At 45.6% G+C, this 16552-nt stretch overlaps 1 protein-coding gene across 3 annotated transcripts; it reads left to right on the top strand.

Annotated features, from left to right (window-relative positions):
- Positions 1-13268: 13268 nt before the first annotated feature.
- Positions 13269-15275, top strand: LOC126542862 (uncharacterized). Of its 3 annotated transcripts, none has more exons than XM_072284010.1 (3): positions 13269-13830; positions 14626-14821; positions 14930-15275. In XM_072284010.1, exons 1-3 carry the CDS (start codon positions 13314-13316, stop codon positions 15258-15260), a joined length of 1044 nt encoding a protein of 347 aa, XP_072140111.1. In that variant the 5' UTR covers positions 13269-13313; the 3' UTR covers positions 15261-15275. The 3 variants fall into 3 exon arrangements, with proteins under 3 accessions (XP_072140111.1, XP_072140110.1, XP_054933474.2); XM_072284009.1 differs by having other exon boundaries at positions 14617-14821; XM_055077499.2 differs by having other exon boundaries at positions 14269-14821.
- Positions 15276-16552: the final 1277 nt, after the last annotated feature.

Here is a 16552-nt window from a genome sequence, read left to right as displayed (position 1 = left end):
CAGAATCGTGAATTTTCTTTTTCACGAACCTTCCTCCGTCGTATGGTCCTCTGCATAACCGATTTGCGAAATGCCCCGGCACCTCAACTTGCCGGTTTAAATCGACCTAGCTTTGGCATTGCCTTGCCTCTAGTTAGCTGATATGGCAGAGTGACCACTTTAAAAAGGCATATTAGTACCATGTCTGATCCCCAAACCACGATGTTCGTTTAAGGGATACTAAAGGAAAATGTTAAGTTGAGCTAGATTGAAAGATTAGGCTTCGGTAAGAAGGAATTTTGTCATTCGTAGCGCTAACATACTTTGTGAGCGAGAAAATAATGCAAATGGAGAAGTCATCCATCTATCGATCTCTCTGTGTGTGTGTATATATATATATATATATATATATATATATATATATATATATATATATATATATATATATATATATTGCAATGTGATCCTTTCAGTACGTGCCACCTGGGATCCGCTCTGCCGCCGCTACTCTGTCTGCATTGACGCCACGCCAACAACGGCAGCTTCACTGCTCAGCATATAATTTCCCCTTTGACTTCTCTGCAGTACACGTTCGTTTTTCGCATGTTTCACCACAAAGCCCGACATGGAGGGCTCCTTCCAAAGGGAGCGGAGCGAGCCGGCGCGCAGCGCGTGTGGGCGGTAGGTAGGACGGGGGTTAGGCAGATTCCGCCTTAGTGGCCACAGACCAATAAACGATGATACATTCTTTTATTTAATGTGTGAATGACATGTTGGTTTGTTGGAAAATATTCATTGGAGGGTATACGGCAGTTCGTGTTCACGACAGGGCAGAGAATGCATACTCAGCGCGGGCCCAGGTGGCACGTATACTGTAAAGTTCGCCTCCCTTGCGGATCACCCAATTGCCATTGCAATAAAGAAGGCTGAAAAATGCGTCAGTGAAAGTTATCTTTGTCATCAAAAGATTTGGTTTTCAATCGTACATTATGAACCATTACACTATAGTGTTGCCAAGATTTTAGGAAGCGTGTCACAAGCGTGACAAAAAAAGTCACTAAAATTCTCGCTATAACTAAAGTGGATTTTAAGAGTAGGTGTTTGGAACACTCTAATATAAGCTAGAGTGAAGTAAATAATTTACCTATAGACGTGTCATGTTGGTCTTATGTTCGTGCTGCTGAAGGAAAACAGTGAATTTACCAACAGAGGGTAGAGGGTTTCAGCTTTAGTAATGTATTTACTATAGGCTAGGCGGATATCGAAGTTTCGAATATGGATAGTTGGTGTGTAATGTTTTACCCGTATTCGAAAATGAACTATTCGGTATATTCAACTATCAAAATTAGCCAAATAGTATTTTGCAATAACCGACTGTTCAAATCGGGTTTCTGTTCTCCACCTGCTGAACGAAGTATCGCAAATTATGATTAACAGAAGTAAAACAGCGACAAAGTTTTCGATGCAATGCAGAAAGAAAATCGGTAATGCAAGCTTTGTTTTCGGTTATGCGGTGGAAATGTGGCACTGGTTAACACTCCTTGGGTGACATCTTGCACACATACATATACATAAATACTTAGGAATGCCATCGCCGTAGCACAATTAGTTGTGCAACGCGCGCGTGATGCAGAAGTTGTGGGTTTGGCCCTCATCGTCAGCAAGTTGAGTTTTCCTCGATTTCTCATTACATTCTCATTTTTGCACTTCAATTAGAAACTACAAATAATTTATCCTATGCTTTCCGTTTGTTCATTAATCTGCTGGTTTCGTATGGTTCTGACTAAGAAATATGCGCGAGCGTTCTTACAAAAACGATCGCCTTACAAAACCGGGCCTCTCGATTCCCCTCCTTTTCGTCCAATACATGACAATCGGCTATATTGTGCTTGTGGCTTGCAAATTAGTCTTTCTTGCAGCCTAGTCGTGTAGGAGTTTTAACTCTTACGTACAACTAGTGATGTTTTTTTTTCTTGTAAAAGACTGTTTTCAGTCTAGAGCACACAAATACATCCTTAGCGTTTTATTTTCCTTTTCCGTAACGTCCGATATTTCTTCAACAATTTATTATGTCATTTTGAAAAGTTCGTCAGTTTCAAATGCCTGTCATTCTTGGAAAGCTTGTTTGCCATCACGCTTAAAGGTGTCAAGCGGCTATTCGTGTAGACTTCTTTATCACTGTTGTGATCTTGTGTCTAAACGATCTTAATTGTGTTTGATAGTACACTGCCTATATTCAGTTGAAGCGTGTTCCTAATTGTACTGAAAGAAATATTCCTGCTGTAAATATGTGCGTCTGCGTTTGTCTGTTTGATATTTGATACTTACTATTCGTATTCGATTCTTATTTGAAAAAGTCGATATTCGATCGCGTACCTCTAATATTTACATGCTGTATTATGATAGCATAATTTTTATATTATACTCAGATTGGAAGGTTGCAAATACAGCACGATTCAAAAGGAAACAAGCAACGTAGTTTTCCTAGCATGAAAATGCATTTAGTCTGCATATTATGCCTACATTTCTTGTGCTTCTTGAAATTCGTGGTAGCAGAACTAGATTATGTGGAACGCGCTTGGCCTCATGTTGTTAGCATGGCGATGACAATTAACCGAGCTTTGTATATGTTAAATACAATATTTTTGCCCTTGATTTACCTGAAAGCCGCCGTGTACTGATTGGTCCAAAAAGCATGAGAAACGGAAGCGATTTGTTTAGTCGCGCGTGAACGAGCCAAGCCGTTCCGATAATTACACTTTTTTTACGCAGTCGATATATCTTATACGGCTGCTGTGTCCTAAATTTGAACAGAAAATTCATTTCACTTGGTTTTGGTAAATTAGTTCTCTGACACGCTAGCCAAGCATCAACCAAATGAATGGATTTAGTGACACCGCTGAACCTGCAGCGTTTAAGCGCGTACAACTAGGTTTTGCGTATAATAAACAAACTTAAATTTTGTGACCACAATGTCAAGGCTATGTGACAACCTGTGAAGCACAATCACAATGTGAAAGCTAACAATGTGAAGGAAACCGTTGGTTCATCATGGTCACGGAGCCTATGCATTGTACAGCGACTTTCGGCGACTTGCATGTGGCTTTTGAATATCAAAGCGCGTTTTCGAAGGCCATCTTCCAAGTTATTTTTCTAACTGATAAGTCGTTAAACTATCGCCAACTGTTCTTTAAAGTCACAAAAAAAATGTCACTGATTGCTACATAGCATACTTTGCCGTAAACAGAGAAGAAAGTGACTAAATCTAGCGTGAAAATCGCTAAAATTGCAACTGATAAAATACCTTTAAATTATAAAAAGCAAATTTGGTTTTGTGTTTTCCAAAATGGTTAGGTTAGACGGCGCTAACAAACACGGGATGATGCAATGGATGGTAGATTAAACTTGTTTTGGACAGCCTAGCGATAGCTTTCTCAGCAATGCAGGCTTGGAAGGCACGTCCACAGGCGTCTTGCACCGCAAAGTACGGGGTAACCCTCGGCAGCTTAGCGCGGCTGGCCGAGCGTCATCTGTTACGGCACGTGCAGGCGAGGCGCAAAAGCAGGGGATATATAATAAACCGTACCTATGTGAACTCGATTCTGAGAGAAAACGTGGCCTCAGATGTTGTTTTGTTGTATTTGTGCAGTGTGCAGCCTACAGTGCCCGCTTTCACAAGTGTGTATGCGTAGAACTTACTGAGGCCGAGGTCTAACAAGCCAATACGCTTATCCGTACCGTCTACAAGGCTGCCCTCGGACTACCAACGGGAACGCCTACCGATCGCCTTCTAGCCTTAGGGATCACAACACTTTTGAAGAGCTGAGGGCCGCGGTCCTCGTGTCGCAACGAGAATGACTCAGCCTCAGGCCCACGGGTAGAGAGGTTCTACGTGGCTTAGGGTATCCCATGCGACCGCAATATAGTGACGAAGAACTCGTACCTCTTTACACCAATATCCGTGCCCAAATGCACACCGCGCCTATACCGAAAAACATGAATCCCTTGTACCACCTAGAGCGTCGCGACGCCAGAGCCAAACAGCTAACAAAACAGTACGGAATCGACTCACACACACTTTATACGGGCCCAGCCCGCTGTGGCACACATGACTTTTCGCTGGCCGTCGTTGGCTCGTCCTGCGCCTCATTCACGCGCGCCTCAGCCAAGACCAGGTCGGCAAACACGGCGGAAACCCTAGCGGTCGCCCTCGCAGTCAAAATCAAAGAAGCCATGAGACAAAGGTCTTCCTTATATCCTCACGGAGTCTCAAATAGCATGCCGTTATTTCACTAGCGGCTGCGTTCCTGCGTGTGTCGACCGCTTCGTATGTACAACATTGCATCAGAAACACAGAATCATATGGTGCCCAGGACACATCGCAGCTACGGGGAACGACAGAGCGGACAGTGCAGCTCGAGCTATGACTCACCGAGCGAGTGTCCCCTGTCCAGACACCCTCCTCCCGTCCTAGGCGCCCCACACGCCTCGGGATATCCTAGAATACCAGCGTCGCGAGAGACAGTGCTACCCCCTGGCCCACCCTCAGTTAGGTGTAAGGCAAGCGTATGAGTTGCACCGCCTGCAAACAAATATCTGTCCGTACTTACGCTTAAAACAAACCATTCACCCTGCCTCATATATGGGCACGTGCCCGTAGTGCGCAAGCTGCAGCCAACTCTCGCCCACATTACGTGGGAATGCGAGCTCAGGCCACCTAAAATTGATGCGCCTCACATTCCGGCGCAGAAATTCAGAACGGAGCATTGGGCGACCTGGTTCGCCATCGAGGAAAGGGCGGCTCAAAGGGCACGCCTCAACCAAGCACGGCGGGCTGCTGAGGCCAGTGGAGCCCTGGGCTAAGGGCCCCACCCACCTGCTTCCACAACCCTTTCCTTATACAGTAAACGTTTGTCAATCAATCTACTTCGGCATCTCGTCCCTAGCGCAGTTTAAGCTACTAAATAACACCCCGTACGTGTGATGCGTGTTCTATAACGGTAATACGCACGATAAAAGCGAGACACCCATTCGCGACCAAGTTCGAGCACGTGTGCACGTCTCCCTCTCACGCCTGCGCTCCAGTGTGAGGTGCAGCCGTGAGAAATAACGACGCCTGATCTCTATGGAAATTAAATAGCCCAGTGAGAAGTGCATTACGTCGCGAAACATGCATAAGCTGCATATGCTCGACAATCATTGCCGACAATTTCTTAGGTGCACCTAAATGAAAGCGAATCTACTACGTACTAGATTTGGGCAAGAACAAACAAGTTTGCCTAAAATAGTTTTCGAGAAAAGGTGATTTTTTAAGCAATGACGGTCACATGTGGCTCCTACTTTCAGGTCTACTGCACATCTCCGTTACGCCTGCTATAGATCCGTCTGAGTTTCGAATGTTCGCGTGCTTGGTTAGAAAACAATTCTCTTGTTTTACGCTGGGTACGGCCCCTTTACCAGAGGCTCATTGGTCGGCTGCGGCGAAGCAGTAATACGTTTAAGCAGCGGTAATATTACTCTCGTCGTGAATTTCAGCAGCGAACGTTACAGATGGTGGATTTCATAGAAGGCACAACCAACCTGTAAAGCTGAAAAGATGGCTGAAAAAAAAAGGCATATACAGCGTTTTTCTTTCGAGAATATACACTTTTGTTATAAATATGATACAAGCATAGTGAAGCCGGAGTTTATTCACTTGTAGTTCTGGGTGAGGTGGACATAATTTGCGTCTCATAAGTTGGGTTTCGGCTAATAGAGAATAAAAATTTGATTCTGAATTTTTTCTTAGAGCCTTGGGTGCAAGTGCTTATATGCAAATTCGGAGGCCGTCACATTTTATGTCAACCACACTTTTAAAAAATCTTGAAAATCGCACCTATGTCCAGATATTCATCGCCAAATGTCACCCGCCGCGGTGGTCTAGTGGCTATGGCGTTGCGCTGCTAATCACGACGTCGGGGGATCAAACCCCGGCCGCCGCGGCCGCATTTTGATGTGGGCGAATCGCAAAAAACGCCCGTGCACCGTGCATTGGCGGCAAGTTAAACAATCCCAGCTCGTCGTAAGAATCTCGAAACCCCCACTAGGATGTTCCATAGAATCAGATTGCTGTTTCGGCTTGCAAAACCCCAGAAATGAATAAAAAATGCTGCTAAATGTCGAGGTTGAATCCAGGCGACGTTATGAAAGACGCCATATGGCGGCGATTACTCATACAACACGTCGTGGCAGAGCGTGCCAGGCAAAAGGTGTAGTATCGGTACCTGCCGTTACTGGCCACAATACTATGTTTGGAACGTCGCTCGCCTTTGGCACGGGGTGTTCCCGGCTGATGTGAGGGTGGGGTTGAATTTCCTGTGCTCCCGGCGCACTAGGGTTTGGTAGGGTTTCGATTTCGTGTTGAACTTAGATGAATACTTTAAATTAGGTGCGATTTTTAATATATCTATGAAAAGGGGATGCCTCAAAATGTGGCTACTTCTAAACTTTTCACGTAAACGACTGCTCCTCCCCCCCTCCCCCCCAAGGGTCTCCGGAAAAAGGTACTGGTAAATTCATGTTAGTTATTCGTCCTATGCTCTCCTTATAATCGGTAAAGTACGCACGCGACGCCTAGGAACACTTCTGCAAGTACGTCACGTTCACTACGGTCACGGCTTTTCTTATAGAAGCTCTTTATTCTGAAATAAAAGAAAAGGCCCCCAATAATATAAACATTTTTTATGTAGATATGAATTGTTTATTATTATGGATTGCAATGCAGCTCCTTTAAGTTCTTTGTGAAGCCGTTTTACGGCCACCTCATATTTAGATAGTCCTTCAAAAGACAGTGCGCTTCGGGAATTATTTTCGCACTTAACTCATGCATTGCCACAGTAGCATCCACTCACCGTTAAAACCACCATGTTATTTTGTTTCCCTGCTTTTTTGTTCTAGTAACTGCGTTCACGTAATGCATAAAGTAAACATGAGCCCAAGGGGTATAGGCGGTTTGTGCCGGGAGAGTGGTGCGGTCGCAAAATAGTCGCATTGTAGAAGTACAATGTTAAAATATGAAAAAAAAAATACAACTACTAATACATATAAGATATTTTTATATTGCAATAGTACGGAAACAAGAGAGCGGATTAGATAAATAACATATGACGTTTACTTCTTTCTGCGGTGCGCTGCTTTTCTTTATGACATAACGTTGCATGTTGTGGAATTCGAACTACGTACATAGACTTCAGCACACGAGACTCATCCTGTATAAGTACGCTGTATTTATTTAGTCAAATTAAGAGCTGAGGTTTATGAAATATTTTGTTGGCAGATGTTTGGCCAAGACCTTATGCTCAAACAGTTTTTTTTTCTTTTTGGTTGCAGGTCGTCCAACATTTTACTAGTTATGTTAATGTATTTCGTGCGTATAATTTTTGTGCATCGGGTTTATTTTGTTTCTTTTGTGTATTATCACGGTGAGGTTGCGTTGGCTGTGTAAAAAGTTTCGTAAAACTCGTGTAAATGTCACATTTTTCTGTTTCCATGATTAAGTAGGATAAGGTCTAAGCATGACTTGACTGCAGCGTGGCACTTCAGATGACCGTGAAATCTGATGTCTCTTCACAACGTTTCTTAAATTAAATTTCTCTCTGATTGAATATATAGGGCCACAGGCGAGGAGGCACTTGTGTTGAAAGCTACTTGTTTTTCAGGGTCGGTGAGTCGTATTGAAGGTACCGCTTGCATAATAATGGGCTATTAGGCCAAACCTTCTAATACAGCTGATGCCACGAGCGAAATGACACAGTATTGAACTACGAAATGACCTACGAGATTTGAGCGATTTTATTTACCGTGTACATTTCCAGGCCTAGTAAGCACGTACCCGGTCTAATGTGAACAAAGCGAAAAAGGAGCAAGAGGTATGGCGTTGGGGTCATAGTTTTTTGTTAGTAGTCGCCTTCTGCACATTCGTGAATTTTTCTTTGATAATTGATCAGCTAATCACTAAAAGTATGTCTTAAATTTTGCAATACTTCTATAATTGCTTAAGCTAGATTGTCAAATTGTGCATCCTATTTGAAAGCATTGTATTCAACAACTTCCGGCTGGCTACATTCCGTGCGTCCCCCCCCCCCCCCCACACACACACACGTTTTAACGATGTAACGCAGCTCGGGCGCAAAAAAAAAAAAAAGTAGGAATTAAGCATGCGCACGTCTTTCTCACGCGTGACATTGCCATTCTCAATCGTCGTTCTTTGTCGTCGTCGACGAGGACGATGGCCATCGTCAGTGTAACAGAACAGAAGGACGGACGGACAAGGAATACTAATTTCAAGCAGTTAACTGTTATCGCAGAATTTTTTTTTCAAGACGAGTATTCGCTTTCTGGGATCAGAGTAAGATTGAGCAAAAACAAAGCCGCTGCTTTTTGGAACGAGAGTATCATTGAAATGTGTTACGCGCCGTACCCGCCGCATCACCATGGACATTAGGCGCCTGGACTAATGGCCCCACTTCTTTCAGCATAGAGCGAGAAAGTTAATTTTATACTTACGCGCATTATGTTCCGCGCCACAATATCACAACATATTTTGTTTCTATTGCATACATTTAACGCGCAATTATATGCGGCAGAAGCAGGCACTACTGAAGCAAAATCGGTGGGTAAACTCCATGCAACTGTTTTGGACAGCAGTCCGTCTATTGTTTGTTTCATCGCACCAGATAACTTCGATCCACGCGTTCGAGTCCTTTGTATGGGAAATCTCAAAAAAGAGAAAGGAAACCGCGCTCATCACACATGAAGGGCATTTCTGAGTTAAGTGATGGACCCACTAACATTATTGCAGTCGCCTCCTCCTCTTGAAGAAGTACTGAATAATGCCTTTGTGCGATGCCAAGTTTGCAAACACTTCGGGAAAACGGCAGCCGACGCGAACTATGGTTTTAGCATATTGACAGAATCAACTGTATTTATTTATTCTTTTGCGACATTTTGCAGATGTGGAATTCTGAGGTTTTACGAGTCAAAACCGCGGTTTGATTATGAAGCACGGCTTTATGTGGCAATCCGTATTGATCTTGACCACCAGAGGATCTTTCAACGTGCCCCAATGCAAGGGACACGAGGCGTTCTTGCAGTTCACCCCCATCGAAATGTGGCAGCCGCGGCCGGGATTTGATCTCGCGACCTCGCGCTTAGCAGCGCAACACCATAGCCGTTAAGCCACCGCGGCGGGTACATTGTACCGATGTAAATAGTTCCTTCATTCTACTGTAAACTTTCTCCCTGTCCTTTCCCCTCTTAACGTCACCCCCCTGCTGACCACTGTTCGGTTGTCAGCAGATATTACTAGACAGCCACAGTGTGTTGACCAGCAATTTCGATACTTTAATTTTTACAACATATTTAAAAGTGATGAAACTGTTACTATTACACCTATTACTACCACTAGCGCTCTTACTCACTATCTAAAAAAACTTAAGAAACTAATAGTGACACGTGTACGTGTTTGTCTTTATCGGGCGACACGTTTCACCGCCTAACAAATGTTATCGCACAGCGCAGGACGCGCCTGCATGTATCGGAAATTTCTGGAACGTTATCGATGGTAATTCCATCCGCTGTCTGTGACCGAACCTTGCGTAATCTGATTGCATGCGTGCGCGACGCAAGTAATGTAGAGCTTTATGGATGGCACGCGGGTCCCAGCGATAATTCTGGAACATTCGACGACTGATGTATCAGACTCATCGAGGACTGATGTATCAAACTGATCAGATTTCCGACGATCGGCGACTGTGTTCGCCGATTTCATTGAGCATTGAGTGTAGCCTGTTTTTCTGGGCACAGGTTCGCCCAATAAAGTTAGTTTTGCCATTCACAGTTTTCTTGCTTTGTCCTCAACCGTCACTAACACGGGACAATAGTATAACATTTTACGTTACTTACATAGCCGCTTAATTATCGATGATTTGAATTATCGATGATTTGGTGCCAGTGTTTGTCGAACGCCCGTCAAATCATTAATCAAAAATTTTATAGCGCTACCATCCAGAAGTGCGTGCCAGAAACTGCGCTGCGTCTTAAAACATATGTTGACTACGAAATCTTCTTATACCACCAAAATCAAAGCTTGTGGCCACGCGCGGTATTACCAACTGCTGTCGCACGCTTCAGTCCGCCTGGTACAGTTGTCGCGAGCCCCATAACTGCCTTGCCACAGGAAACTGTCTCAGCGGTCATTCTTTCCTCCTTCACTATGCACTTCTCCCCATTGGAAACGCAGTTAGCTGGGTCCTGTACCCCCGAAACGTGCGGCACTCCTGGCACATTCTTTTACTGCCGCGGTAATGTCATGTAAAGATTTCGGTAAGACGATAACAGGGCGTAGTCTAACACTACGGTGAATAACATGTTAGTGATGTCACGTGACCACAAGCTTCAATTTCCATGAAGTATTGAGAATCATCAGTCAACTCGCATGAAGCCACGCTCCATTTGGCTCGCGTTTTGAAATGGCCGTATGGAAATGACGATAGCAATATATATTTTTTGCGTGTTCGGGAAATCTAGATCTCACATTGTCAATACGTATGTGGCTGCTTCAAGCCCCGAAGAGGATAAAAACGCGAAACAGACATGTTGCGACACGATTCCTTTGAAACGTTCGCTTCTTATGGAAAACTTGTATCCGATATCAGGAATAGTCACTCACCGGAAAATTGTTTTCTGGATCACAAAATAAAGCTGGGCAGTCGTCCAAACGACGCTTCTAACATATTCAGTCTTTGCTGCGCTCCTCAATTATCTCGGTCATTTAACCCCTTTCAGCCACGTGCTCTGGGACCTCCTTCTTTATACTTGTGTAAGCATGTATATCTACTTCTTAAAGGAATAAACTGAAACTGAAACCGCAACATAATTTTCTGTGTGAGAAACCTTACAAGGTCTTTTCATAACTAGATAGGAAACTGTTTGACGACTGTTGCATGTAAGTACGACCGCTTTCCAGGCAATTTGTTGTGCACAGGATATGAAAAGACGCCACATTTGTGCTTGCCATATACCCGGTGGAGCTCTAGATGGGGAGGCAGAAATGGAAGTCATAAATCCACCGAAGCCGTTGCTCAAGGTTGCGGCCTCCGATCACGGCCATTGTGCTTGAACTATAGATGATGAGCCAATGGATTCAGCCGTAGGCCATTACGTTCGCTTAGATAAAGGTCTCAAAAGCGTCCGCATCAAAAGCGGAGGACCTCGAGTTGTGCTGCTTCTTTCTCCAGATTGATATGCTTGCGATTTGTTTTTCGGCTTGGACTGCGCTCTAACCGCAGCAGTCTGTAACCGGAGTTTGGCGCTGCGAAAGGGCTTCTCATCTTTCGTATGTATACACGACTCAAGAAAACTTGCTGATTGAATAGTTTTATTGCGTGTACGTGCGTTTTTGTGCGTATGAACTTTTTGTATGCTTCCTTGACCTCCGTACACACCATAATTCTCATCTAACAGCGAGACCAGCATGCCGGGCCAGCAGCAGCGCTGACATTTGCAGGTTATTAAATCCATCAGCTGTGGTTCGTGTGTATAATTATGCAGTTTTTTTACTGCTTGTCTATCATCCGTGATTACAAGCACTCACAACGTTGCGTCAAACACGAAGAAATTGACGTGCATCAGGATGCGGTTATCTCTACATTGAGAAAAAAATATATATACTTAAGAAAGATGGTGAGCTTCCGTGTTTCCTATCCAGAACTGACAGCGTACATTAGTGTATTAGCTATTGAGAACGAGAATATAATTTTACACCGGTTGGGGTCATAAAATAATTATTCAGACCAATCTTGGAAAACATATTCGCTCTTAGACTTCAAGTTACAGCTGTTCTCTTTTTGATTCTATTTCCTTTTTTTGTGACAAGGCGGGCGCGTCGGACGAATACATCGAGTGAAAGCGATGGAGCTTCTGGAAGTAGTATTTCAAGAGCCCAAAAATATCTGGTTTCACCGCTCTAGGTACTTGAATCAAGTGAACGCTAAGCACTCTCTCCCGAGGTAGCTGTGCCACTTACTTCCATCAAATGGAAGTATATAATTTCTGATTATGCAATTTTTTTATCTTTAACAGCAAAGGTAGCTGCAAAGTCACATAGAAAATTTCATTGACGCGGAAGGCTAAGTCGTTGGCCTGAGATACATATTCCTCTAGTCAGCCAGTGAGCCTGAGGAAAAGAGAAAAGGATAGGAAAGAGAAGCGTGATAGGTGACGATGACGACAGAAAATGAACACATAACAGAAAAGTCTACTGTGAGCCCAGAATTCTCGCCCATGCTTCGCAAAAAGTCAAGTAAGGCCTCTAGATTGACACGAGACAATCTGCAGTTACGCCATGGGCCCCATATAATGTCCTTAATAAAGGGAAAATCAGACATCCACCCGTTCGTAGCAAGTGCTACAAAGGAAACCCAAACGGGTTCCTCGAAAGAAAAGCCTCAGAGTTGAAGAAAAATTCGCCCTGGTCCGGGACTCAAACCCGGGACCACCGCCTTTCCGGGGCAGCCGCTCTACCATCTGAGCTAACCAGGCGATATAGCAGATGGCAGAGCGAAGTCGAATTTGTCGACAACACACGAAGCAAAGGCAAGTGTTTGACATAGTGGTTCTTGCCTTTGCTTCGTGTGTTGTCGACAAATTCGACTTCGCTCTGCCATCTACTAGCCGCCTGGTTAGCTCAGATGGTAGAGCGGCTGCCCCGGAAAGGCGGTGGTCCCGGGTTCGAATCCCGGGCCAGGACGAATTTTTCTTCAACTCTGAGGCTTTTCTTTCGAGGAACCCGTTTGGGTTTCCTTTGTAGCACTTGCTACGAACGGGTGGATGTCTGATTTTCCCTTTATTAATTACTTCTCTCCACCTTGCGGGTTTCCGCAGAACCACTACGTCAAATATAATGTCCTCTGCGAAAATCATACAATTCCTGCATCACGCTTAGGACGGAGGGCTGGTCGGATATATTGAAAGCAAGATGACATATACTCAGCGCTTAAAATGAATTGCCCCGCAAGGGGCACGATTGGGGCTCGATCGGGCATCGTTGTTCGGAGCGCGCGTTCAGTTTCACCGTGCTAGATTGGCCTAGGCAGTGCCCACGTCGTCAGCCGCGGAGGGCGGCCACGTTTTTTGATGACGTCAAAATGACGACACGCTCCTGTCAATCACTTCGAAACCAAGCACATCGTCTGCTAGGAGCGGAACGCGACGAGAGATGTGCAGTTCGAGCAGTCATGCGTTCGTTAAGGCCGATCCACACGACGGACCAAGTCCGCGGCCCGATCGGTCACGTGATGCGACGTCATGGCCCGGCGCGGTCCGGTCCGGCGCAGAGCACATCCACACGGCGGACCGCGATAGCAGACGGCGGAGCAGATCAACCAGCTACACTCTCGGCCGCAGTGCTCGCGACTCAACAAATTCGCGAAACCATGCCAACCCCTCGCGCTCATGCTGCACATGTATCGCGAATAGAAGTCGTCGAAATGGAGGCGGAGCAGAAACGTCGTTTGGCCGCTATGGCGTTGGCTCTTTGCGTGGACGAAGAAGATTACTACCCTGCCCCGAAAAGGTCGTGTTGGGTGAAGGATTGGATGTGCAGGAAGGAGCTCGGCCTGCAGAACCAACTCTTCAAAGAGCTGGTAGTGTCCGACCCTTCTGAGTACAGACGGCTCCTGCGCGTCAGCCGGGAGCAGTTCGCGGAACTTCTCGCGCGCATGGGGCCTAGGATAGCACGGAATTCGACTGTCATGCGCCAGCCGATACAGCCGGCGACGAAGCTGCAAGCAACGCTGCGTTACCTTGCATCTGGTAAGCATTTTTCGTCTTGGTTAGGGCTGTTGCAGCCTTACATCACTTCTCATTGCCATGGCTGCGCCTCATGTACTTTCTTACAGCCAATTGCACTGAAATGTAGCACCGGGTGCAACATGCGGCTTCAAGACCAGCAGCCGAACGTAGATGCTCTATGTGTTACCACAGTGTAGCGCGCAGCTAGCTATTTTCTTTATAGTAGAGCTGAGCCTTGGCGTTCTGTACCTTCTCAGCGACATGCAGTGAAGTGGGGTTTGTAGGAGCTAAAACGCCACTATTTCGCTGACATCGGCAGTAAGAAAAAAGCAAAACGATTGCCCAGCTGCCATGCCTGCATAAACTGCCCACGTTTAGTCTAGTTTGCCTGCATGCACCAGTATGTTCTACCGTGCAATCTAAATAGGTCCTTACACCTCGCCTTTTTTTTATTTACAGGTGAGAGCCACCATTCCCTAAGTCGCCAGTTCAGAGTCGGGCACTCCACCGCCAACGATTTCATTCCCGAAACATGTTCGGCTATCTATCATAAGCTAAGCAAAGATTATATAAAGTCACCAAAAACAGTTGAAGATTGGCGGTACATTATTAGGGGGTTTGACGAAAATTGGCAATTTCCAAACTGTGGGGGGGCAATAGATGGGAAGCATGTCTGCATAACCAAACCAGCCAACTCTGGGTCCCTTTACTTTAACTATAAAAAGTCGTTCAGCATAATTCTTCTGGCAGTTGTGGATGCAAATTATAAATTTACCTACATTGACGTTGGTGTGCCCGGTGCTCGAGGCGACGCAGGAGTATGGCAGACCACGCCCCTGCAGGAGGCATTGGAAGGCAACAGAGCAAACTTGCCAGACCATGTGGAAGTTGGACCAGGTCTATTCCTACCCCCCGTGTTTGTGGCCGACGACGCATTTCCAATCGGGAAGAACCTGATGAAGCCGTATGGAGGTAGCAGCCTGTCGGGTGATCAGCGGATCTTTAATTACAGGCATGCATCTTAAGCTTGATTCTTTGTATTTTAGAGGGCATTATAAGGCCTCTCAATACGCTTACCTAAGAAAATGCAATAAGTTTTCACTTTGTGTACATTTCGCAGGTTGTCCAGAGCAAGACGGGTTGTGGAGAACGCGTTCGGTATACTGGCCAATCGCTTTCGCTTTCTTCTCACTACAATAAATGCAAGGCCTGAAAGAGTTGTCCCCATGGTGAAGGCAGCATGTGTGCTACATAACTACCTTGGCAACGACATGAGCACATTTCCTGACTCGGGGCCCGAAGATAGTAGGGAGCAAATATTTTTTGGCCTACGAGCAACACGCGGACGTGTAAACGCATTTGGTGCCAGGGTCCGTGAGGACATGCGGGACTACTTGAACGGCCAAGGTGTTGTGCCGTGGCAGAGGGCATCTGCATATGTTGATGAGTAGGAATAAAATGAACATTTGCACACACATTTATTTACATTGTCAGAAATTTTTCAACTGTGTCCAGAATTTCTTTCCGGCACTGCGAGAAGTGTAATGGCATCATTACTCTGGATCACATGCTTTGGCAGTGTCCTGTGACTTTCACAGACTGTGTCAAGGAGAGAGACTGGTGGCGGCGAGTCCTACACCGTGGAGTTCTTTCCGATCAAGTACAGGCCGTCCAGAAGGCCCATGATACGGCGGTAAGGTTAAACCTTACTGTCCCGACGTGGGAGCCGCCTGCGTCAACCTAAGGGTTGATCTTCAGGACATTAAATAAAGTTCATCATACCATACCATACCATACTGCACCTGCTTCACAGCGTCCAGCTGCCTCATATGAGCCGCAATCGTTTTGGCAAAGAAAAAAGAGGCGTCGTTTGGCTCGGACGGTTGCTGCATGGCTGAGGCAATACTGTGCAAAACTGCCTGCCTCTGGACCCAGTCCTCGCTTGACGGCCCCGATGAGCGTAACTGCCTCGGTCGTTTTGTGCTGAGTGTGGGCGGCGACTCGACTCTTCTCGACGTGGTTGGGGAGTTGGTGCTCGAGCTTTCCTCCAGCATCACGGACAGCTCCCCTTCTTCCCCACCACTCTGTTCTGCAGGTGCCAGGAGATCTCGGTTGTGGTGAGGCTGAAATGAACAATTTCACAGTTGGCATGAAATAAGTTGCCGCCTTGTTTCGGTTTGAATCCTGGCATTCACAAACGATACGTCGAAGCAACTGAAAATTGCTGCATGCGTCCGGGGCTATAGCACTTACTTGTCAGGTCTATGTGCCGAAGTCGCATAATTATGGAAAAGTTAGAATTTCTGTAATTCTAAATGCAAAAAAAATATGAAACAGCCAGCTTGTGACAAATGTCGCTGCCCTATTTACAACTCAGTGAAGCAAAAGCCATGGTCTAAACAGCGCAGCATATTGCAATGTTTGTGCCTCAGCCTGCAATATACGCACAGTAAATAAGGCATTTTTCCCAAGTTGCAATTGCATTCTCCACAGTTTGTGTAGTGAAATAGGCGAAGAATCCACCTTTGTACAAGTGAACATCTGCCTGACGGTTTGCTGCAAACTCTTTTCTGTGTGTCTCGTCAAAATATTGCGCAATCCAACCTCTGATATTCTATACCAACACGCCCAGTCGTCAACCTTGGGTTTGCTCGCAACTCGCACGAGGGCCTGCAGAAACCATGTTTTTAGGGCATCGGAGACTCTGTGGGAACATTCTGATCTTTCCTGGAATTTCGCTTTC

This window comes from Dermacentor andersoni, chromosome 8 (assembly GCF_023375885.2).
Source record: "Dermacentor andersoni chromosome 8, qqDerAnde1_hic_scaffold, whole genome shotgun sequence".
Taxonomy (NCBI): domain Eukaryota; kingdom Metazoa; phylum Arthropoda; class Arachnida; order Ixodida; family Ixodidae; genus Dermacentor; species Dermacentor andersoni.
Note: the sequence above shows the minus strand (reverse complement) of the source record. Positions and strands in the feature narration are given on the sequence as shown.